Consider the following 25,356-nt stretch of genomic DNA (forward strand, 5'->3'; position numbering starts at 1 on the left):
ACTTACAATGTCAAGTAGAAACTAAAATTGAAAAGTTTGCTTTGGAGCAGATTTTTAGATCTTTACATGCCAAAATAAGGTTTAAATTTTACCAGTAAGACAATGGGGGATTTTTTTAAAGAAAGGAAAATATATAATGATAATGTCATTTTACAGAGTTGTAGTCATTGTACAGAATAGATTGGATGGAAAAGACTGCAGAATCAGGGGCCAAGGATACCTACGTGACAGAAGACAAGATAGTGAAGGCTTGAATTAAAATTACTCTGTGAAAAGAAACAGGAAGAGACCTGTACAAGAGATACTAGAAAGAATATTATCAGATTCCTTGGTTTGCTCCTGAAATACTCTTAAACTTCAAATTAGAAGTAAAGAAAATATCAGAATGAGTCCAGGATAGTATATCAAAATTTTCATTTAGGAAAATGAAACCAAGTATTCAATAGGAGAAACTTACAGACCATGAAATCCAGGCTGACCCAAAGAGTGACGTGTAGCCAAATAGAATTTAATCAATTTATGGTCAGCTCCACTGCAGATACAAAGAAGAATAAACTCCTTTTCCTCATTGCTAGAAACCTCAAAGCAATGACAGATATAGAGAAGTAAACATCATTAAAATGCAATGAGATATCCACTAAAGTAATTTGCATTGTGTATTGTGAAAACAAAGAATAGAGTGAAATTAATTCTTCTAAATTTGAGTATGATTTTGAAAGCTGAATGGTAGTTTATGAAATAGAGGGAAAGGTTAAAAGAATTACACAGAGGAAAAGATGTGGTTGTAAAGTGGCGTGGTCAGTTTGGGAAGAGGAGAAATCACTGTGGCTACAGTGTGAGATTTGTGAGGAGAGGGTACTAAATATAAGACTAATCAGAGAGATGAGGTCCAAATTGTGAAGGGTTTTCGATGCAGTGCTATGAGGTTCAGATTTTATTTTAAAAACATTATTGTATAAAGAGAGTCCTTTAAGAAGGGAATTAGCATTAAAAAGTTGTGTTGTTATATACTTGTTTTTTGTTTGCTTGCTTTCAAGACAATAAGTCTGAAAGAAATAGGAAAGACAGATTGACATTCAAATGTCAATCTGTGGTCTTGAAGGGATTTTTAGAGAAAGGAACACCCCAGCTCTAATTCTTCTATTGACGACTGAAAGCCAAACAAATTCGAGAGGGGATGATTCAGTTTTCTTTTTGATAGACTGGTAGAGTGAAGAGTTAAAGGAACTGTGCCAAAAGAAGAATTTGCTGATAATTACCTAGGATTTCAAAGGATAAGTTACAAAGACATCAGAAAGAAAGACTAAAGGAGAATTAGACGTAGGATTGAGCTACATAGGAGAGTTCATTCAGACTTGATGATGGTTTTGACCAGTAAAATAATTGGAATAACTGTACTCAAAGAGCTATAATACGAGGTCAAACATAATTAGTATCAAAAGGTATAAAACACCATGATAATCCAGAAGTAGGGGACAAGATTTCTTGCTGGAGGAATTATAGAAGTTTCCTGGGTTTTGTTTTACTGGGAAGGAGGCTGTTTTTGTGTTCTTTTTCCTCCTTCTCCTCCACTTCCTCCTCTTCTTCTTCTCCATCTCTTCCCCCTTCCCCTCTTCCTTATCCTTCTGCTCTTCCTCCCTCTCCCCCTCCTCCTTCTCCTTCACCTTTCCCCCACTCCTCCTTCCCCCTTCCCTTTCTTCTTCATCTTTAATGAGATACAGGTTGAAGTGAAGTTTATTGATAAACTAAATTTTAGTGTGCATGGGATGATATTAACATATTTTTAGATAAAGACCAACAGCATGTGAGAAGGCTCAACATCAGTTAAGGATTAATTGTATTTTGAAAATAGCAAGCATTTCTATTACATAAAATACTGGATGCATGAAGGGGAAGAGTGAGCATAAATTTGAAAAGATAACTTAGGGCTAGAACATCAAAGTCTATGAGTGGAAAACTACAAAATGTAGGTGGAAGAATCCACAGTATGCTTTTCAGTAGTTGCAGTTAACTCTACTGCAGTAACCTCTTATCCTCCTCAGTCTTCCTCATTTACAAAAGATGTTATATTCTGTCTTGGTGACACCTCTATTTACATCAATGGTCCATTCAATGTCAGGGTCTTGACCTCTTTGCTTCTCATGAACTGTGTACAGTTCCACCTTGGCCACTCAAAAATAACAGCCTGAATTTTGCTATTACCAATCAATCATTCTGCCATCATCAAAATCTCAGTTTTAAGTAAACAGCTCTCTGCCCACAGCCTCCTTTCTATCCAAATAATTCTGTATATTGCTCTCTACTCTACTCAAACAATTTTTCAAACGCTTAGGCTCCTAAATTCTTAGATTAACCACTATTTCACTGTCCATCACACCTTCATGGCTTCATGTGCCTTCTCTCTCTAGCATAGATTACAGAGTTACTCATTATAAACATTTTTCTCTGTACACTCTTAACTCTGTTTTGCCCCAATCTCTCTAACATATTCTACCCGCTTGACAGATCTCTCGCCCCAACCTCAGACTTTGTCCCATTCACATCATGGTGGTATCTATGCAGCTTACTGTGGATTTAAAAAAAAAAAAATCACCTGACTTTAAACACATACATTTGCTGGAAATGTAGGATGTTATTTATTTTTTCAGTAACAAAGATAACATCATAGCCATACTTATCTCCATTTATGCTGCCTTACCTCTTAATTACGACTAATGAACTGTTCTCGGCACTTCTGTGCACTGGATCTCCTGCCTGCTTACCTGATTCAAGAAATTTCCTTCTGCAATTATTCCCTCTCTCTCCTGTAAGCATCACTTGCTTCCTCCATACTTAATCATTCTCATCTATAAACAAATTACAGTATTTATCTTGAGTAATCCTTCTTTGATTCAACACCCCTTCAGCTTTCATCTTATTTTCTCTGCTCTCTTTGTAGCAAGACTTCTTCCGAACATTGTATAAACTCTGTCTAAATTCCTCTTCAGTATTTTCTTATATCTAATCCCACAAGGCTTTAATGACCACCACTCACTCCACCAAAGATCCTCATAAGTGCCAAAGCCAATGATCTGAATGAAAGGAAGTCCAAATTAAAGTAATGGCAATCAGAATGGAAAGAAAGGAATGGTTGGGAAAGCTGTTATAAAACCAAATTAACAGAAGCTGGAGAAATGAAGATGCTTTATTCATCTACAAAATATTTTTTAATCTCATATGACAGTATCACAATAATTTAAAACAAAATATAGATAATCTATAATTTATGATTCCAAATTAGAAAATTACCTTCAATTTTCCTCAAATGTAGAAAAAACATAAGCATTGAAATACATAAAAAATATCCTCAGCTCCTGTATCACCTCTCACAAATCTTCCATGTAGTCATTGACAAGTAGATTCATTAATTCAGTTATCAAACATTCTTGAGTTCTCTCTTTATACCAGTCACTATTTAAGTATACAAAACAACATGGTCCCAGTTCTGGTTGAGCTTATAGATTAGAAGAGAAAACAGATGTTGAGCAAAGGAATGCAGGTGCAATCAAATTGAATGATCTGTTTTACTTGTGGTTAGTTTTACAAAAGAGAGTACTGTAATATATACATATATTCATATATATGTATGTGTATTTTTATATATGGAAAGAGAAAAATAGGGTAGTTTATATTACATAAACAGAATAATATATATCATATATATGGAGAGAGAGAGAGTGAGAGAGAGGCGGAGAGGCAGAGACAGAGATTAATCTGGTTAGGTGGGGAGGGGCAGAAGTAGAGGGTCAGGAAAAACTTTTCAAAGAAAGTAATATTTAAAATAAAATTAAATAATATTTGAAGTAAAACTAAGTTATCTCCAAAATTGGAAATGACTAAATGAATTCTGTTTTGCAAACAGCAGGACCTTGTCCTGGGGATGAGGGGAAGTTGGCTTTATAATTTATATGGTACTAGATTTGAACCCCTTACCTGTCACATAATAGCTCAGAGACACTAAGTCACCTATCCTCTTCAATATTCATGGTTTTTTTTCCTTATTTAAAATAGGGATAATCCTATCTACCTTGTTGTGCTTGAAAGATTTAAATGACAATTTAGTTGCATACACTCAACACACTGGGCTTATAGCAGGTGTTCCGCCAATGTTTATTCTCTCTCTTTACATCTACAGTCTTTAATGCACACAAAGCTTTGTGATGAGGCTGTGATAATTGACTTTCCCCCTGTGGAAGTATGTATCTTTTGAACCGTACAATCCATAGAGCTTTTGAAATCAGTAAGAGTTTGTGAAATAAAATATGTGGTGAATTGTTTACAGATCAAATCAGGGCCTGGTAGGTTTAGTATCTCAAATGTGAGTGCTAACAGCAAGAGCGCTGGCACTGTCAATAACAAGACTAAAGTGAGAAAACAATCTGAGCAGATTAAAGTGTAAAAATAAACTTTTAACAATAGTTCAAAACAACCCATTTGTCACGTTTTCTCCCAGAGTTATGCAGCTGATTAACTGAGCTGGCAGAACCAATTCCTCCAGGATATTTCAAGTCCCTTAGCTTCTTGAGATTACTGTGTGGATAAATAAACAGCTATGGGTAAGAAAATTTTCCAAAAGGAACAGTCTTTCTGAAGAATGTTAAAAATTTAGAAATAAAAAGCAGTGTGGGTGGGTGTTCTAGGTAGCTGCAGGGAAGAGAAGTATACTCAAGTGCATCTAAATGAGAGACTTTTGTTGTCAGGAAGTATATGCAATGATAAAGGAAAGGAGATATTAGAGAAATCCAAGACTATGGGCTATAGTATGGCTTGACTCTTGGGGACTCAGACTGGAAAGCAGATGGATCCAAATAGTTCTAGTAACCTTAGCAAAAGGGGTGTATTTCTTCCCCCCACCCCAAATGTGACTCAGCTATTATATACAGTGTGTCCACTCTTCAACCAGCTTGGACTTACCTACCAAATTGAATATATTCTCTCTACCTTCTAGATAGCATATGTATAGAAACTGCTTCCTCAGAGCTTAGGTTTGTCTTTTTCTTATTTTTTAATCTCCCTGTATGCTTTTATTTTCTTGTAGAAAGGACAATAGATATAGCAGTTTATGATTAATGTGTTTAATGCAGTGAGGAAAATCCATCATATTTCTGAGGTATTTTACTTTCTCTGTTTGATTATTGGATTGAGCATTAATATGTCATTTGGAGCCTATATATATATATATGTATTTTGTTTTTAATTTTCTTTTGAGTCAGTATAGTTCTTTATCCATGCCCACTGGGTCCAGTCCAAGAAGGTCTGACTTTCAAAGAAGCATCCTCGCTGAGGACCTTAGTTTATTAAATAACTGGTCTATTATCATTTTCACATAGGTCTTGGTGGCATGTTATAAAAGTCAAAATGCCAAAATCCTCAGTAGATACCAAAATTTTATTTTTTTCCATATTCAAAAAGCACACAAATATACAGGCAGACAGATGCACAGACACATACCACACACACGCACACACACACGCATGCACACACACTTTACAAAACCAAAGAAAACTTGAGCAAAGAAAAAAAAAACCATAAGAGTTTTAAATAATTGACATATTATAAAACTATATATATTTTGCTTATGTAGACATATTTACAGAGAAGTGTCTATAATATTTTTGAATAGAAGTTTATAAAAATAACAAGTTATTTTTTTAAAAAGAAAAACTTTTCACCATACTTCACATTGAAAGTGAATATTCAGGGAGTTCCTATTGTGGCTCAGTGGGTTAAGAAATTGACTAATATCCATGCGGATGCGGGCTTGATCCCTGACTTCATTCAGCAGGTTAAAGGATCCATTTGCATTGCTGTGAGGTTGATATTTAATATGTCCTGAAAGTGTGAGTAAAGTATTGTGACATAGCACAATAGCTGTAGGGATAGTGGGAATTATCTTTCTTTCCTCTTTCTTTCCTCTCTCATGTTTATCATCACTTATCATTATTTGTTATTTATTTGGGATGTTATTTCTTTGTCAGGGGGTTTACAAACCACAGCAAATATATATTTATATTCAGATTACTAAGAACAGTAAGAAAGATTGCAGATGAAACATCAAGTGAAATTCAAGTATTATAAAATAAAAATAATGTAAAGCACTCTAATATATTTTTATATTATATATAATTTTATTTTATATATTTCCGGTGAAATAAAAGAAAATCCCCATCACATTTCATTAAATAATTTCAATGCATTTAAATGTGCAGACCGTATAATGTGAAAACCATATTTCAGTTCATAAGGTCTTCATTTTGATGCTTATCCTAGGTACACTTTCATTACATATATTGTGCTCAATTTACCAACATGTAGTCACTAATAACCATAAGTATGTATAATAATAACTCCAGATGCTACCTCTAGATAAAATCAGATGCATATCAATTGTTGCAGCTATTTTTCCCTACGAGTGCTCCTAAAAATTTATCAAGCCACTGTCATCCTAATAGACAAATAACAAAATATAACTTTGCTAGATATTGTTATCATTTATCTCCTACTTATATTTGAAGTTTCTCTATCGTTACCTCTTGATACTCAATGCAATAGAATTAAATTCCTATTAGAATTCCAGACAGGATCTCACTTCCATGTCTTTGCTAACAGTCTCTTCCACTTGAGAGTCACTAAACCTCCACAGACACATCTTTAACTCCAATCCCACTGTCACAATCCAGTACCAGTACCAGTGCACACTTTTCTCAACTTTCCTAGTCAATAAGCACTCCTTCCTGTCAACTCCCATAGTACTTTATCTGTACTTTTCTAATTTCATTTATTCTCTTTTATTAGGAGTTTTATATAGATATAGAATGTTTATATCCTCTATTAGAATTTACATTCTTTCCTGAAAGTTACAGTGTTTTAAAATGGGACAACTGTATATATTGATTTGTTTTGGCCCCATGCCCACTGTCATTCCAACTTGTCCTTTGCCTAAATCTAGAATATAATAGACTCAGAATCCAAAGAAGTTATAAGATAGACCCTGTCATAGGGTCACCACTGGCTATGCTGAGCCCAACTAGTCATCGGTCAGAAGTCTTTGAGGCTGCCACTGAGAAACCTAACTTGAAATAACTTTAACAAAATGGGAATTTATTTTATTTAGCTTAGAGAAGGGCAAGAAGCTAAGTCCCAAGTATAACTGACATTCAACCAATAGTCTTTTTCCATCTCTCTTCTTTCCACATTGGCTTAATTCTCTTTAATGATAAATTGCTTTCTTCCACTGGTGGACGCTCCAGTGGCTTTCAGACATGCGGTCTCTTTTTTTGCCACAAAGGAGGAACTGACACTTGGGATCCTGGTCCCCAGTTCAAAAAGGCCAACCTCGGCCACTCGTTCATGGATCAGAGATTTTCTCCAGGGCAATGAGGTAATCTAATTGGCCAAGCTTGGGTCAAATGCCCATAACAAGTTAATAACTACAGCAGAACCTATAGAAAAATAATGGTTCCCATTTAACTCACGTTAAAAATAGAAGCACCTCCTCCCCACTCCACCCACCACGCCCCCACCCCCCCCAAAAAAAAACCACTGGGAAGATAGATGCTGTTCTTGGAAGGTAAGAAACAATTGTTGAGTACAAATGGCAAAGATGTTGAAGACAGAAATATAAATTATCCATTATTTGAACATGACAAGATTATCAGCCAAACTTTTTTTAACTCATTAGCTCAGCCAAATTTTTAAGATTTACTGGACGTGAATTCTTGACCCTAGATGTGACATTGCTGTGAATGTCAGATGGAAATGGCATTTGAAATATTTAGTGACTGCAATCAGCTGGATACTGACCAATCAGAACTGATTTCTAAACAATGAGGAGAAAAAAAAAAAAAAAAAGCAGCTCTAGTACTGTGAGTACCAGTACCAGTGCACACATGTTAAATATAATTTGCATTACTGGTACGGCAGGCCATAGTTAATACAGTATGAATATAGAGCCTGTATACCATTTTTTTCCGTCATTTTAGTCCGTTCCACTCTAATCCCTAAATGACAAGTGGCATGATAAAAATCAGACTCAAGGTGAGTCCAACCTTGAATTTCTTGAAAGTACATAAAATCACCTAGAGAAACAATTATATATCACTAGGCTTGGAATTGAACCCTGTGGCCTGAAATTTTAGTAAAATTTCCAGATTATTTCAAAGTCATTAGCTCTTTGTTCTGCAACCCATTTGGAGAAACACTGCTCTAAATTGCACTCCACTTAGGGAAAAGCACCCGAGCACTTTGTAAATAGTTGGGATAAATAAGAAAATCAACAACCATGAAAGCATAGAAGGAGAGTAATGTGCTCTCAGTTGGAAGGCTTCTGTTTACTGGGAATTAGAGTAATTTGAGGTCATCTTCTAATGGCATGTAATTCGAAAGTAGGGCTGCCAACTGAGCCTGAAGAGACAGGTGTAGAGAAGGAGAAGAAGACACAGTGCAGTGTCTCTTGAGCATATTTAGCTTAATACTAGGAGCTCTCAAAAAATTAAAGAGCTACCTTGACTGAAGAGGTAAGCCTAATATTTAGACCTTTAACTATATATCTTATAAGACTGTTTTCCTTTCCTTTCATCATCAGATCCTTCTAAAAAAAAGAAGAAAGAGAAAGAAAGAAATTATAAGCTAAGCTGCATGTCACTTGAGATATTAAAAATTATAGCTGAAAGTAATCAAACATGCATTCTGGACAATTAATGATCAATATAGTACATGTGATATGCCTGGACTCTTACACTCCGTGATTAAAATTCCTCAACAGAGTAATGTGCAGAAAATAACTGTAAACTTAAGAGGAAAAAATTCCTATTTTGCCCCATTTCCACCAACAGCTTTCTATAGGACTTTGAACCAGTTTTCTGACCTCTTTGACTCTGCCCTCTCATCTTGGAAAAGAAGAGGGTAAATTATATAAGCTGAGGTGAACTTTAGCTCTAACGTAATTATCCTGTGAAGCATAAAGCAAAACTTAGCTCCTAAATGTAATCAAGTTTTAAAGAGCAAGGAGCAAGACATATTTAAAGAGCTTTCTCATCGTTGTTTTGTTTTGTTTTCTTTTCTTTTCTTTTTTAGGTCTACAAGTGAGGCATATGGAAGTTCTAGACCCAGACTAGTGGTCTAATCAGAGCTACAGCTGCCAGTTTATGCCACAGCCACAGCCACACCAGATCCAAGCCACATCTGCAACCCACTACATCACAGCTCATGGCAACGCTAGGTCCTTAACCCACTGAGCAAGGTCAGGAATTGAACCTAAATCCTCGTGGATACTAGTTGGGTTCATAATCAACTGAGCCACGATGGGAACTCCTCATCTGTTCTTATGCTCTCACTATCAAGGTAAAATTTAAAAGAACTAGTTATTTCTTACAGTGTAGCTCAAACTAGGTGATATAATTTGAGGCCCTATATTTAAACCTTTCAATTTTATTTTTTAGTATATGGTTCAAATATTAGCAAAGCTCTTGGCCTTGGGCTGAGTCTTACCAATGTCTTTTATCATATGGAAATCATTTGAGAAGCCTCTACCTGGACAAAATTACTTTCCAGTTGTTACCAGGAGTGTCCATCCTTTAAGTCATTCTTAAAAATTAAAGCTATAAAACAATGTCTTCTCTGCAATTCACCAACATTATTGGAAGAAACTCAAAGGACCTATAGGTTTGGCTCCTCTCAGTAAATCCTTGGTATTATTCAGAGGCATATACAGGTTTCGAAAGGCCTGGAATGTTGTATAATTATTGGACCTTCTTTTAAAAAAAAAAAAAAGAGTAAAAGGTATTCATCTAAAAGTGGATTCAAAAGGGAATTTTTAGTTAGGATAGAAAAAAAAAATCGAAACAAATTACTGGCGTTTTGGAGATTAAGGTCCTTTTCTTCTGAGACGTCTTTAAACAAATTACTAGGAACGATTATACGGAAATATTTTCTAAATTCAGCCTGACTTTCACTGCCCTTCTACAACATTCTACAGTACTCAGCAACTGTTGGCACTCACAGGGACCTGTGCAAGTAGGAAATTAAGTTTAATATACTTAAGTTTAATAAGCATCGTGATGTCATGTATTATTAAATAATCATATTTGCAGCAGACAGGAACAAGAATTCTACAGAATCAATGTTAAGAGTGGATGAGGAGATTGGAAGATGACTTCAGGGACTGCTTCGTGTGGGCAGTTAAATGTAGCCACTAAACAGGATGCCTGGGAGTCCTTCTATAGGGGCTTATAAGTAATAGGGCATTAAAGATAAACTGTCATCACTGGACACACTCAGCCAGGTATCACTAGCAGGCCAAATGCTGCTATTCAGGAGACATATAGGAAAAAAAGAAAATATAAAAAAATAAGGAGTTCCCGTCATGGCTCAGTGGAAACAAATCTGACTAGATTCCACGAGGACTTAGGTTTGATCCCTGGCCTCGCTCAGTGGGTTAAGGATCCGGCATTGCCGTGAGCTGTGGTGTAGGTCACAGACTTGGCTAGGACCTGGCATTACTGTGGCTGTGGTGTAGGCTGGCAGCTGTAGCCCTTATTCGACCCCTAGCCCGGGAACCTCCATATGCCTCGGGTGAGGCCCTAAAAGACGAAAAAAAGAAAATATAAAAAAATAAAAGGAAGTTCGCAAGTATATAGGGAAGGCAGAAGAATATAAAAAAAAGCAGCAGAAGAGAAACATTATTAAGAAAGGGAGATGTGCTTAAACATCTGTTTGGATTGATGTAATAAGAAAAACCATTCTATTCACTTGCTATACATAGACTCTTTGTGCGGAAGCAATCAAAGAAGTTAGCCTGATAGAGCAGGATTTCATGTTAATAATAGTTCTTTTCCCTCAGTTTACAGATAGAAAATGAGACACAAAGAACACTGACCTGTCAGAGATGCCAGTCTAGTCATGAGCAGAGCCAGTGTCTACAAGCCCAGTCTCTGATGAAAGCATCAGTGAAATTTTCTCTATGATTGCTTTGCAAAAAAAAAAAAAAAAAAAAAGTTTAAAAAAAAGCAAAAAATAAACAAAGATAAATCTTTTCCTCAGTGAACTTAAGCACTTTTCACTTTTTTTTTTTCCTTTTCGGCTGCCCCTTGCAACATATGGGAAGTTCCCCAGCCAGGGATTGAATCCCAGCCCCGGCTGCAACCTAAACCACAGCTGCAGCAATGCTGGATCCTTAACCCACTGTGCCAGCAGCGACCCGATCTGCCACAGTCAGATTCTTACCCTGCTGCACCACAGCAGGAACTCCTAAAATAGTTCACATTTATTCTTCAAGGCTCATCTCAAATCAAAATTTAAAAAGAATAAAATAATAGTAAAAGGTTTTCTTTGTCAAAGTTAACAATTTCTCCCTTTGCCTAACCAATGCATCTTGCATTCATGTCTTAGGGCATTTATCTTCCTCTGTCTGGGTTCTCCTCTCCTCTCTCATCCCACGCACATACACCAAGGAATCACACAAAGTCCGTACACATATACAGATCTTGAAGTGCACACATGCCCCTAAAGAGAGACAGCCTCATACACACAAGCTCCTCATGGAAGCATCTGGACTAAATCATAATTGTGTCCTCTGAGGTACTTTATACATTAAGATCTGCTAAAAAATATTTTTGAGAGAAAATTAGCTGCAGGGCTGCCTGAGGGCACAAGCAACTGGAATTTACCAGGCCTCAGCCAGTGCATTGTTTCTTGATAGACCAAAGCTCTCTCCAATCTCATAGCTTTAACTGCCACCTGTGAGTGATGGCACTAAGTGGATATCACCTGTCCAGAAATCATCTCCATCTTCATCCTCTGGTTATATTCTGAATATCCTAAAGGTATCAAAGGCAGTACTCCTAAAATGAAAGTCATCAGCTTTCCCACCTTAGATACATACTTTTTACTTTTGCTGAGGTCACCCAACCTCCCAAACTGGAAACTTTAGTGTTATTTTGACAAAGCCCGCAACCTAATCACCAGCACCTATACTATATGGTAAGTTCAAGTCTTTCTTGGATTTTTCTCATTCTAGTGCCTCTTCTCTTTTTTTAACTACATAACTCAAATCTAGGTTTTCAATACTTCTACCTTGCATTACAGAAATAATGTAATTGATTTCCTGGTCTTTGCTGCAACTCCAGTATATGCATCTCCACAAAATGCTAGTCTCATATTCAAAACCCCAATGACTTCAAATTACTTACGGATTAAAGTTTAAGGGTCTTACTCTGATAATCAAAGCCCTCTATTTTTTGGATTCCATTTATATTTCCAGATTTGGCTAGTATGATTTCCCTTCACATACCAAGAGGCCAGAAAAACTGATATTCCTATTTCTAGAGGTTTCCCATCTCTTTGTCTTTGTTCCTGCAGTTCCATTTACTTTCTCCTATCTTTCTCACACTTACAGAATTGCTGACTATGCTTATAATTCCCCTCAAATGCACATGGTACTTCGTTCAGGGCACTCATCACTTCCTATTTTACGTTACAATTATTTTGATATATAGATCTTCTCCCATCCTTGAGTGTATGCTGCTTCTTTCTTTGAAGAATACACTGGTTGGAGTTTCCATCATGGCACAGTAGAAACGAATCCGACTAGGAATGATGAGGTTGCAGGTTCGATCCCTGGCCTCACTCAGTGGGTTAAGGATCTGGCACTGCTGTGAGCTGTGGTGTAGGTCGCAGATGTGGCTCGGATCTGTCTGTCTTTGCTGTGGCTGTGGCATAGGCTGGCAGCTGTAGCTCCGATTTGACCCCTAGCCTGGGGACCTCCATATGCCACTAAAAGTGCAGCCCTAAAAAGAAAAAAAAAAAAAGTACGCTTGTTGAGAGCTTGAGAGCATGACTGTGCTGGCTGATTTATTTATTTTTGTAACTCCCACAATGCTTAGTAAAATACTTGCATATTATAGATAGTCAATAAATATATGTTGACTTAATAAGTAAATATTCATTTATTTGGCAATGGCAAAGAAAGTTCTGAGACCTTAAGTTATTTTTTAAAAGTCAACACAATTCTTTACCATGGGAAATGTTCATAGTCATTTATTTCCTCAGGAATATAATCAGAAGCTAAATTACCAGTGTTGATTAAGATTTTCAATAATTATTATTTTAAATGGTATTGAATATACATGCAATCCAGTCCTTAAGGGAAGATTGGGATTTCATCATCATGATTGAGTCTAAGTGTACATTTTATTTCAATCCATTAAAAAGTTAGCAGTCATCAAACAGATATTAACAACACATTGCTTTTCAATGTAACATTTCCAGTATTGGAAAGAAATTGTGACATTCATTTTATGTTTAAAGACTATTTTTTATTTCCCAGGTGTGATGGGAGAATATGAGCCGAAAATTGAGGTCCATTTCCCTTTCACAGTTACAGCTGCTAAGGGAACAACTGTTAAGATGGAGTGCTTTGCACTTGGCAAGTAAGTACATATTCTTCTATAATTAGACAAAATTATTAAACTATGATGTTTTATTTTTGGATTACTTATTTTGCTAGGTTTTATTTTCCTTGAATGAAACCTTCAAGCTCTTTGGTGGCTATGCATTTTTTAAAAGAGCAAATGGGAATTGATAACCAATTATAATTATCTTTCTAGTCATTTCTTTGGATAATAATGTATATAGTTTTGCTATTTGAACATAAAAATTCTTGAAATAAAAGAAGAGCTTTACATTTCTCTGCTTAGTTTTACTGTTTTAAAATTACAGCATCATTCTTAAATTTTATTCAGCAGTGATGTAAATAGAAAGGGGATAAGGTACTACCCTCTCCTCATGAATAAGATATAGTAAGTGAAGAGTATTAAAAGTCATAAAGCCGATAGTTAGTCAGCCAATTGATTACTTCAGTATCTCTTGAAACAATAATAACATGATAGCAGCAGCTGTCAATATGTACAACATATAATCATTCTCCAAATCAGAAAGATGATTTACATCACATTCTAATGCCTGCTATGCTTAATGATTCTATTTCTGAAGGTTTAAATTTCATGATATATAATCACTTGTCAATGATGTTTACAATGTGAGAATTGGGCGTAGAAACAGGAATGGGATTTTGATTATATTTGATTAGAGTATTATGATTTATTTTAAACAGTGTGTTGGTGTTTTGGTTTTTTTTAAGGTGATAAGACCTCAGAGCCCTTTCTAAACTCTATAATTATAATTAGCATAAATGCATCTCTATCAGAGTTACTAACATTCAACTTCAGTCATGGTTAGCTAACTCCGACAGCATAACTAAAATACTTAGAGATAAAACATGCCCTATAAAGGTAGTTAACATAGGTTTAGCCTATGGGTGAGAAAAAAAACATTAAATATGAAAAATTCAGCTATAAGAGGAGGTTTAGGCATGATAATAGTAATCACCATGTTTTCTAATATTAAGACTCAAATAACACATGTAATTGAGAGCAGTATCATAATACATTAAAAATAAAACAAATTGTTGTATGGTCCATCAAAAGTGTTGAGTGGCCAGCAAAATATTCCTGTAAACAGAAAGATATATCAAGAACTTAAAATTAATCTAGGAGTTATTTGGCAGATATCTGAGGAAGACTTCCAAACCTATATATATATTAGTTAAATGAACAAGATTAAATCATACATTAAAAGTCATGCTTTTCACCATTTGTCCATACTGTGGTATTAAGTAGGCCTTGAAATGTTCCCAACTGAACCACTTGCTTCTGACAAATACAAAAATAATTATTTTGGCTTCATGTCAAAGGTTTTAGTATATCCTACAGTTAAATAATTCTTAAATGCCAGAATTTGCACTAAAGCCACAAACAAAAGGAGGTCATATTGTAAAAACAAATTAGAGAACTGGATTTATAGAGAAAAAGCAATATGGGAAATTTCCCCAGGCAGCCTTATTTAATAACTTTGATGTGTTTGCTTTTGGAAGTCTTGAAATATGCTTAGTAAATTGATCCTTACAGTCCCTTTTATTCTAGGTAGGATCCAACTGTCAAATTAAGTTCTTTTAACACTCTGTTTTCTTCAACTTTTCCGCTCCTTCTTTGCTACTCACTCTCCCTCAACAAAAATAAATAACCAAATATGAAGATAAAGAAAACACATAGCCTGCCAAGGTCTCTGCCGCCCATTTGATATTCTTTATGTGAAGTGTCACAATTATGAAAAAAAAAACATGTTATGCAAAGCTCTGTCTAAGGACTAACCTACCACTCCAATGAAAGTAAATAAGATCAAAGAAATAACATCTTTACAGGTGTTAATTCCTTTACAGCACATTATCATGGGGTGTAGATCATCGTTAAGTCCCAGCATGATCACAGCAATTTCAAGTAAATGCCTGAGCATCTGCTTGGTGCCTACAACTCACCTGAGCTGCTCCCCACTTTAACAAGTAGATGATTCTCTGTAGACTTTAGTCTGTCCAGGAACTTCAGTATCTGTCACATACCAGTCAGGACTTTGCCGCTCAAGCTGATGTGTCCTCTCAGTCTATCCACATTGGGAGAGTGTTAACCCAATGTTCCTCATAGAATATTATAATTAAATTCTGGCATAGAGCACATCAAGCTCTTTTCTATCTTACAGCCTTTGCATTTGCTATTTCCTCTATCAGGACGCCTCTTTTCTCTTCTTTCCATGCTGGCTTCCACTATCTCTGGCCTCAACTTAAATATCACCCTCTAAGAGTTCATCTGTAATACTTTAACTCACACCCATTATTCTGTGTCTAAATACTTGCATGTTTTATTTCACAACCCTTAATGCAGTTTTAAATTTTTTATGCATGTGTTTCTCTACTTTAAAATATATGTGTTCACTGTATCTATCAGTCAGGAATCCAGCTGGAAAGACTCAGGTGGCTCAAAAGAGTTTAGTTAAAGGCACAAGTTGAAAATCTGTGAATAGGGTTAAGAGGACCAAGAAAAGAAATGGAAATGTGTGTAGTCTAATGATTAGTGAGTCGTTCTTACTCTGAAGCCAAAATGAACAAGGGTGAGAAGATAGTGTCACCAGAAGCACAGAGACCTGGAGGGACAGCTGGACCTGGGGCCACTCAAAAGTGGCTAGAACTGTGAAAAGAAGTGTTAAAAGAGCACAGCTGAGGAAAGGATCAGGAAATTCATACCCTGATGTTTTTTTCCTCATGCCTTCTGATCTCCTTCAGTGGCTCTCATGGCTGAAGGCAACCAGAAGACAGCTTGCAAGCCCAGAGGAATCAGTTGACAATACAGAAAGCAAGGCAGAGAATCTGGATGAAGAAGAGGGTGACAGGCAAGGAAAGCAAATAGAATAAATAACCATTAAGGCACCATCATTAAGCTTTAAGCCCCATGAGGGCATGAATCACAGCTGCATTATTCACTGCAATATTCTGAGTGCCTACCTCAGTGCTTGGCACAGAGCACTCAGAAAATATTGTCGAAGGAATAAATGAACTCAGAGAATATGATGTCTACTTAATCCAATCAATTCTGTATTAACAGATAATGAATAAAAGCCTTTATTTTCACATTTGAGAATATTCTTCCATTACTCTGTAACTACATCTTTACTCCTTTTGAAAAATATATTTACCTCAATATAATCTTTCACTAAAGGCATTCAGTTCTTGTAACTTAGAGGATGTAAATCAATGCAGCCATAATCATGTAGATAATTTAAAAGTGTATAAATTGATACTTCTGCATTTTTTTTTTGGCTGCACACCTGGAATGTGAAAGTTCCTGGATAAGGGATAGAACTGATGCCACAGCAGCAACCCGAGCCATTGCAGTGACAACGCCAGATCTTTAACCTGATGTGCCACAAGAGAAATCCCAATACTTCTGTATTCTTAAAGCAGAAGACAAATAATTTTATATTATAAAGTATCACTGTATCTTGATGTCACACAGGTTGACTAACCTGCCTAATTTGAAGTTAGATAGAAGTCAATAAGTAATCTATTCAGTACTCTGCTTTAGCCTATATGGGGATAGAAGCTAAAAAAGAATGCAGATGTTTGTATATGTATGGCTGATTCACTTTGTACATCAACCACACTGTAAGTCACCTCTAAGCCAATAAAATGTATTGAAAAGAAAATCAATAGGAAAATGATAAACTGGATGTTTTCTGCTAAAGAAATGTCTACTTAAGTATGAATTTAGAAAAAAAATCACAAAGTGTCTATATGCTGCTGCAGCAGGGAATACAGCAAGAGGGTGCTAGTTACACCCCTGGAAATCCCTCTGCAAATAGAATTACACAATACAGAGTATAGGAAGAAGGCATGAAGTGACTGTGATAGGCTATGTGTACTGTTTGTCAATTTTGCAAAGGTATAATTTCCTCAGAAAATGGGAGACGCTTAAACAGGATCTTTAGGTTGTCAAATTTGTTAGCATACAATTGTTTATAGTATTTCCTCATGGTTTTTTGTATTTCTGTAGTATCTGTTGTGACTTCTCCTTTTTCATTTCTTATTTTGTTTATTTGGGTTTTTTTCTCTCCTCTTCTTGGTGAGTCTAGCCAGAGGTTTGTCAATTTCGTTTACCTTTTCAAAGAACCAGCTCTTGGTTTTATTGATTTTTTTCTATTGTTTTATTTTGTTTTGCTTTTATATGGTGATTTTTATTTTTTTTCCATTATAGCTGGTTTACAGTGTTCTGTCAATTTTCTTCTATATGCTAAAGTGACCCAGTTATGCATACGTGTATACATTCTTTTTTCTCACATTATCATACTTCCTCATAAGTGACCAGACATAGTTCCCAGTGCTACACAGCAGGATCTCATTGCTAATCCATTCCAAAGGAAATAGTCTGCATCTATTAACCCCAAGCACCCCAACCATCCCACTCCCTCCCCCTCCCCCTTGGCAACCACAAATCTATTCTCCAAGTCCATGATTTTCTTTTCTGTGGAAAGGTTCCTTTGCGCCATATATTAGATTCCAGATAGAAGTGATATCATATGGTATTTGTCTTTCTCTTTCTGACTTACTTCACTCAGTATGAGAGGCTCTAGTTCCATCCATGTTGCTGCAAATGGCATTATTTTGTTCTTTTTTATGGCTGAGTAGTATTTCATTGTGTATATATACCACATCTTCCTAATCCAATTATCTGTCGATGGACATTTGGGTTGTTTCCATGTCTTGGATATTGTGAATAGTGCTACAATGAACATGCGGGTACATCTGTCTTTTTAAAGGAAAGTTTTATCCAGATATGTGCCCAAGAGTGGGTTGCTAGATCATATGGTAGTTCTATGTATAGATTTCTAAGGTACCTCCATGCTGTTCTCCATAGTGGTTGTACCAGCTTACATTCCCACCAGCAGGGCAGGAGGGTTCCCTTTTCTCCCCACCTCCTCCAGCATTTGTTATTTGTGGACTTATTAATGATGGCCATTCTGACTAGTGTGAGTTGCCATCTTGTGGTAGTTTTGATTTGCATTTCTATAATAATCAGAGATGTTGAGAATTTTTTCATGAGCTTGTTAGCCATCTGTATATCTTCCTTGGAGAAATGTCTATCCAGATCTTTGGCCCATTTTTCCATTAGGTTGTTGGCTTTTTTGCTGTTGAGTTGTGTAAGTTGTTTGCATATTTTAGAGATTAAGCCCTTGTCCATTGCATCATTTTATACTATCTTCTCCCATTCTGTAAGTTGTCTTTTTGTTTTCTTTCTGGTTTCCTTTGCTGTGCAAAACCTTGTCAGTTTGATTAGGTCCCATTGGTTTATTTTTGCTTTTATTTCTGTTGCTTTGGGAGATTGACCTGAGAAAACATTTGTAAGGTTGATATCAGAGAATGTTTTGCCTATGTTCTCTTCCAGGAATTTGATGGTGTCTTGTCTTATATTTAAGCCTTTAAGCCATTTTGAAAACTCAAAATTTTTGTGCATGGTGTGAGGGTGTGTTCTAGTTTCACTGATTTGCATGCAGCTGTCTTGGTTTCCCAGCAATTCTTGCTGAGAAGATTGTCTTTTTCCCATTTTATGTTCTTGCCTCCTTTGTCAAAGATTCATTAACCATAGGTGTCTGTTGGTTTTTTAATCTCTATTTTATTGATTTCCTCTGTCATCTTTATGATTTCCTTCCTCCTGCTGACTTTAGGTTTTGTTTGTTCTTCTTTTTCTAATTCATTTAGGTGGTGGGTTAAATTGTCAATTTGAGATTTTTCTTCTTTTTTGAGGAAGGCCTGTATTGCTATGAATTTCTCTCTGAGCACTGCTTTTGCAGCATCCCATAGATTTTGAGTGGTTGTGTCTTCATTATCACTTGTCTCAAAGTATTCTTTAATTTCCTTCTTAATTTCCTTGTTGACCCATTGGTTTTTTAGTAGTATGTTGTTTAGTCTCCATGTAGGAAGTTTTTTCTCATTTATTTTCCTGTGGTTGATTTCTAGTTTCATGCTGTTGTGGTCACAAGAGATACCTGAAATAATTTCTATACTCTTAAATTTGTTGAGGTTAGCTTTGTGCCCCAGTATGTGATCAGTTCTTGAGAATGTTCCATGTGCACTTGAGAAGAATGTATATTCTGACTTTTTTGGATATAATGTCCTGAAAATATTAAGTCTTATGGTTGCCAAAGGGAAGGGGGAGGAAGTGGGATGGATTTGGAGCTTGGGATTAATAGATGCAGACTATTGTCTTTGGAATGGATAAGCAATGAGATGCTGCTCTGTAGCACTGGAAACTGTGTCTAGTCACTTGTGATGGAGAATGATAATGTGAGAAAAAAGAATGTATACATATATGTGTAACTGGGTCATTTTGATGTACAGTAGAAAATTGACAAAACACTGTAAACCAGATATGGTGGAAAAAAGTTAAAATTATTATATAAAAAGTTAAAAACAAAAAGAGGCTCTTTAGGGAAACAAAGGTGTGTAAAGCCTGGGAAATACAGTAAAATGTAAAAAAAAAAAATGAGGAAGTGGATTACTTTGGAAAGAAAAGATTGTTTTAAACATATGGAAAGTTATTATCAAGAGATTGCCTACAAGCCATTTTCCAGTATCAACAAAGTGGGGAAAGGGTGAAATTCCAACAGTATCAGATTAAACCAGTGTAATTACATTGGGTACAATATAGAAGTTCTCAGAAAAGGGTGTTAAAGGGAAAATGGTTATGAGCAGAGGCAGTTAAAGCCCCTTCCCCACACTGCTGTAAGAATGAAATAATATCCATTTGTTTTCTAATAATTTAGATGTAGTATTTCCTGAAAGGAGAGAAATGGTCTAGGTCAGGGTTGGAAATGAACATTTTAAACATCCTCTTTTGCTGGTCCCTCATTCATCCACTCTGGCTAAATATTAAGAGTAGAAGGCTAGATTCAGGCAGACTTAATTAGCTGCCTTTTGGCAACTACATTATTATACAATAATTTAAAGTGGTCGTTGGCATATGCATAAAATGGAAAGGGAATGTGTTGCCTTTTCTTACTCAGCAATCAGCTCTGTGATTTTAGTTAGGGAAGAAGGGGTATCTTTGATATTTTCCAGGTCAGTTTTTAAATACTGGACACAATACTCTTGAAAGGAAATGAGAGGTAATAGGTCAAAGGCCAACGCAAGTAAGGAATCTCTGAGGATCCTTACAAATATTTCATTGCAATGATTCTCTTTAAATGTGTTATGCAATTGAAAGTTGGTGATATTTTCAACTGGTTATGCTCATAGTTTAAGCCTAATCTATATAAGTTGTTAACAAGGTCATATAGGGCAGAAGGGGAACTTTAAAGTATGGAGAGTTAGTAACTGCAAGAAGTAAGTAACTGCCATTTCTATGTTGGAGGGGGAAAAAGGAAGATTTGGAATTTTTTTTTTTTTTTTGTCTTTTTGCTGTTTCTTGGGCTGCTCCCGCGGCATATGGAGGTTCCCAGGCTAGGGGTCAGATCGGAGCTGTAGCCTCCGGCCTACGCCAGAGCTACAGCAACGTGAGGTCTGAGCCGCGTCTGCAACCTACACCACAGCTCACCGCAACGCTGGATCCTTAACTCACTGAGCAAGGGCAGGGACCGAACCCGCAACCTCTTGGTTCCTAGTCGGATTCATTAACCACTGCGCCACGACGGGAACTCCTGGAATTATTAAAAATTAGAAGTTTAGTATTACCCTTTTGGAACCCAGACCAATGAGGATACAGCCACCAGCCGGCTGGGCTACATTTTCTGAGGTAGGGGTATGATGCAGCTGGAACTACAAATGCTGGAAAAACTCAAACCAGATTCCTTTGTTGTTTTGGAAAGAAGGCCTGTTGAGGTGCATCCACAGGAGTGAATCACAAGCAGACAGAGACCAGCAAGGAGTGCGTCCCTTCTCTTTCCAGCAGCCTTGAAGCCTGCTTGCAGCCTCCTTCTAGCCACCCCCCCCCCCCCCCGCCATTGGTGGTGCAGAAATGTGCTTTTCAGAGTCCTAGCCCTTGTATCACAAAGCAAAGAAGGGTGAAGCTGAGGTGGTCATTTAATAGCCAACACAAGTTCTGCTTTACATATTCAAACTCATCTTTTAATCAGCTGTGAACAGCCCTTCCTGTACCTCATCCCCACATGCTTTCCTGCTTCTGTGGTCTTACAACCCGGGCAACTCAGGCTAAAATACCCAGCCCTCACAATCCTGCTCAGTCTTCAAGGCTTAAGTCAAATACTACTTCCCTGTTAAATCATGCCTGTTTTATTTGATATCCACTCTTTTTTGGAACATGTGAGCACCCACATTTCACTGTTTAGTCTGCCCCATTGGGCCAGCTATGTGTATCTGTCTACTGTGCTAAATTTTTGGATCCCTAGAGTGTTCTTACATGCAGCAAGTATTGAATATGTTTCTTGAATTGAATTCAGGTACAAGGAATGTGGTCAATCATTTGTAACAGGAGGTATATTATCGCCTTGGTTTGGTCACTTAGAAGTCTCCAGATGCATTTCACATATCTTGGCCCTGAAAATTCAGACCATATTACATTAGCTACAATTTTCTTGCAGGTTTCATTTCACCATATGACCTTTTGCAGACCCTGGAAAGATCACTAGATATGCCACCCAGCCGCCAACCACAAAGAAGTAAAATTTGGTCACTGATGCTTAAATGACCCCTTACACAAGGGCAAACTTGGGGTTATTCTGTAATGAAAAAGCCATATGCTATAAAGCAACATCAGTTTATCTGCTATGACAATCCTGCAAGCTAATACTGTTACAAGCAGATTTTTTTTCTTTACTTTTTTACATGTTCCTTATCTTGCTTTTGCAGCCATTAACACACAATCAGGTCAGCTGTATTCAAAAGGCCTTGAACTAGTTACTGTAATAATTATGTGAATGACCTTTCCAGACTCATCTGAAACCTGGCGGTGAGGTGGGAAGGAAAAACACATTCAATTTCTTCCCCTTTTTAGTTCCTGCTTATCTCTCTTTCAGATAGCATTTACAAATCATCTTTTGTTACACTCCATCAAATGCCTATTAGGGAACCAGGACATTAAGTAATATTTTTCTCTTTTTATATGTTTATTGCAAATAAGAAAGCACCACTTATCAATTCATAAAATCATTTTTGCTGTAGTTTGTTTCCTTTTCCTTGGTCCTTAGCCATGGTGTCTCAAATGGCTGTTCTTGTGTCCCATTGTAACTGTGAGAATGACACATATTCCTCTGAGGCTTCCCACAGTCTGCAACTGGCAAATATTCCTCAAAAAATCTGCTCTTTAGTTACAGATTGATGATTTATTAATACTGTTTATTTGGAACTGCCAGTCACTAAGGGCTGTAGGAATTAAAAATAAATTTGAGTTGTGTGGGATTTGGTCTATCAAACCAAAATCAAATGACTTACTCATTAGATTGACAGAAGATCTGGGGATAGGAATTAGTCACTGGATATAGGAATCAATAAGTGTTTAGCTATCACAGAAAAGTGTTACATTATGGAGTAAAGAAAATCACCCTCGTGAACTGTTAGTTGCTTCAGTATTGTTGAAACCAGGAGTGCATCCTCATTTCAGGTGGTACCCAAAGGAGATGGTACTGAAACACCTGCGAGATCACAGAGTCTGTTATCAGTTCGTAGATGGGAAACCAAGACCCTGCAGCAAAGGGCTAGACTTTGGGAATGCTGACCAGGCCATTATCTGATCTTCTTCTTTCAATGTTATTTGTATTTTCAACATTATTCCATAATGCCAACTATAGAAGAAAGTGTTTTATTTACTTTTGTACTCAAAGGTGTTATCTGTTTCTAGGGACACGGGACCAATTTATTATTTACATCTGAAGTCATAGTTAACTAGCATCATATTTCTAATTTTTCCAGAGCTGTCTTAGGACCACTTAATCTCCCTCATCAGAAAAACTGCACACTTGCACGAGTTCTCACAGCCAGCATGCTATAGAGACAGAATCAGGTCTTCTGATTCTAAAACTAATGCTCCTCTTTCTTATTTTTTAAAGTTTTTTGAAGTAGAATTGATTTACAATGTTGTGATAATTTCTTCTGTACAACAAAGTGATTCAGTTATACACACATCCATTCTCTTTCAGATTCTTTTCCCACATAGATTATCACACAATATTGGGTAGCATTCTCTGTGTTATGCAGCAGGTCCCCATTGGCTAATGCTCTTCTTAAATGACCATACCACTTTTCAGTTGCTAAAAGTAATTTCCGTTTTTATTATAATAAAGATTCTTTTTTTCTGGATGCATTTAAGTATCTTGATGGTTAGGAATGGTAATATCGAGGACAAACCACCAAGGGCATAAACCAGGAGATAATCCCAAAATGACTGAGATTTTTACTTGGATTAATTTAGACTCACCCAGCAGCTTTATTTTGGGTGAATCTCCATGGAGATTCATAAAATAACCTCTTCCGCTGGATGTTGATTTAGGAAAAAGAAATTGATTGGCTGTTAACATTCATAAAGAGAATACGAGGAATCAGTACGTCCTTCAGGAAGACAGAATAGGAAAAAAAAAAGAATTGCACTTGAGGGATTTTTAAGTGGATGACAGATTGTAGCAGAAGATGTCATGAGGTCAGTAATGGTACTTGGCTATTAAAGTTAGGGAGAGGGAGGTGTTAAGGAAATTGCATTGTTTTAGTAAGTTATACTTGATCATGACACATTCAAATTTTCAGAGTTATTAAGATGAATAACACAACATTTTGAAATGTATAAAATTATGTCATGTATTTTACCAATTCTTATACCTAAATTACCAATTTAGTATCAAATCATTTTAATAATCTCATATGAAAACTTCTTAACATTCTAAATTTCTTTATTTAGTGGACAAGTTTTATGCTCCCCTAGCTCAAACAATACAAATATGACAAAAATAAACAAAAAAAGTAGGCTTTCTTCATAGTACAATGAATCAGTAAGAAGCATACCACTTTTTTTTTTTTTTTCCCCACTGTACAGCAAGGGGGTCAGGTTATCCTTACATGTATACATTACAATTACATTTTTCCCCCACCCTTTCTTCTGTTGCAACATGAGTATCTAGACAAAGTTCTCAATGCTATTCAGCAGGATCTCCTTGTAAATCTATTCTAAGTTGTGTCTGATAAGCCCAAGCTCCCAATCCCTCTCACTCCCTCCCCCTCCCCCTCCCATCAGGCAGCCACAAGTCTCTTCTCCATGTCCATGATTTTCTTTTCTGAGGAGATGTTCATTTGTGCTGGATATACATAGAATTTCCATATGACCCCGCAATCCCACTCAGGCATCTATCCGGACAAAACTCTACTTAAAAGAGACACGTGCACCCGCATGTTCATTGAAGAAGCATACCACTTTAAAGAGCCTCGTTCCACAGCCTCTGGGTCCAAGCTGGATTCCTAGATCTCCAGCTCAAATACAATTCTCACACCCATCCCCCATTTACCTACCTGCCACTGGAGGTGACCACTGAGACAGTCTCTCCAAGTTATTCTTCCTTCCTTTCATCTTTACCTGTTCAGTACCATAAGTAGCTCTTAAATTCATTCCCACTTGGTACAAAGTGAAAATTCATTGATTGAATTAAATCATTCATTAATATAACTAGTGTTTATATATGATCAAGGGGAATCAAGGATAGACTAATATATCAAAGATTATAAACCTGAGATGCATAGGTTTTCAGATTATGAAATTAAAAATTGCTCTGTTAGGCTGCACCTTGTAAAATGACTTTGCCTTGGTGGGGTCTCCTGCAGTGATATCTGTTACTGTATGTACAAGTGTGAGAAACATATTTTTCAGTTAATATATGGATTCTAGTGTGCTTAAGTTGAACTACCAAAGTTACTCTGATAAACCAGAAAAACTTGTGATAATT

The 25,356-nt window shown here is 36.5% G+C and overlaps 1 protein-coding gene across 1 annotated transcript in view; it reads left to right on the forward strand.

Annotated features, from left to right (window-relative positions):
• The window catches only part of CNTN5 (contactin 5), a 435,777-nt gene that overhangs the window by 145,095 nt on the left and 265,326 nt on the right, over nt 1–25,356 (forward strand). The window contains exon 7 of the mRNA XM_047754347.1: nt 13,364–13,466. Within this exon, the coding sequence (XP_047610303.1) occupies nt 13,364–13,466 (103 nt within the window). The remainder of the gene's footprint in view (nt 1–13,363; nt 13,467–25,356) is intronic.

This window comes from Phacochoerus africanus, chromosome 11 (genome assembly GCF_016906955.1).
Source record: "Phacochoerus africanus isolate WHEZ1 chromosome 11, ROS_Pafr_v1, whole genome shotgun sequence".
In the NCBI taxonomy this organism is placed as follows: Eukaryota; Metazoa; Chordata; class Mammalia; order Artiodactyla; family Suidae; genus Phacochoerus; species Phacochoerus africanus.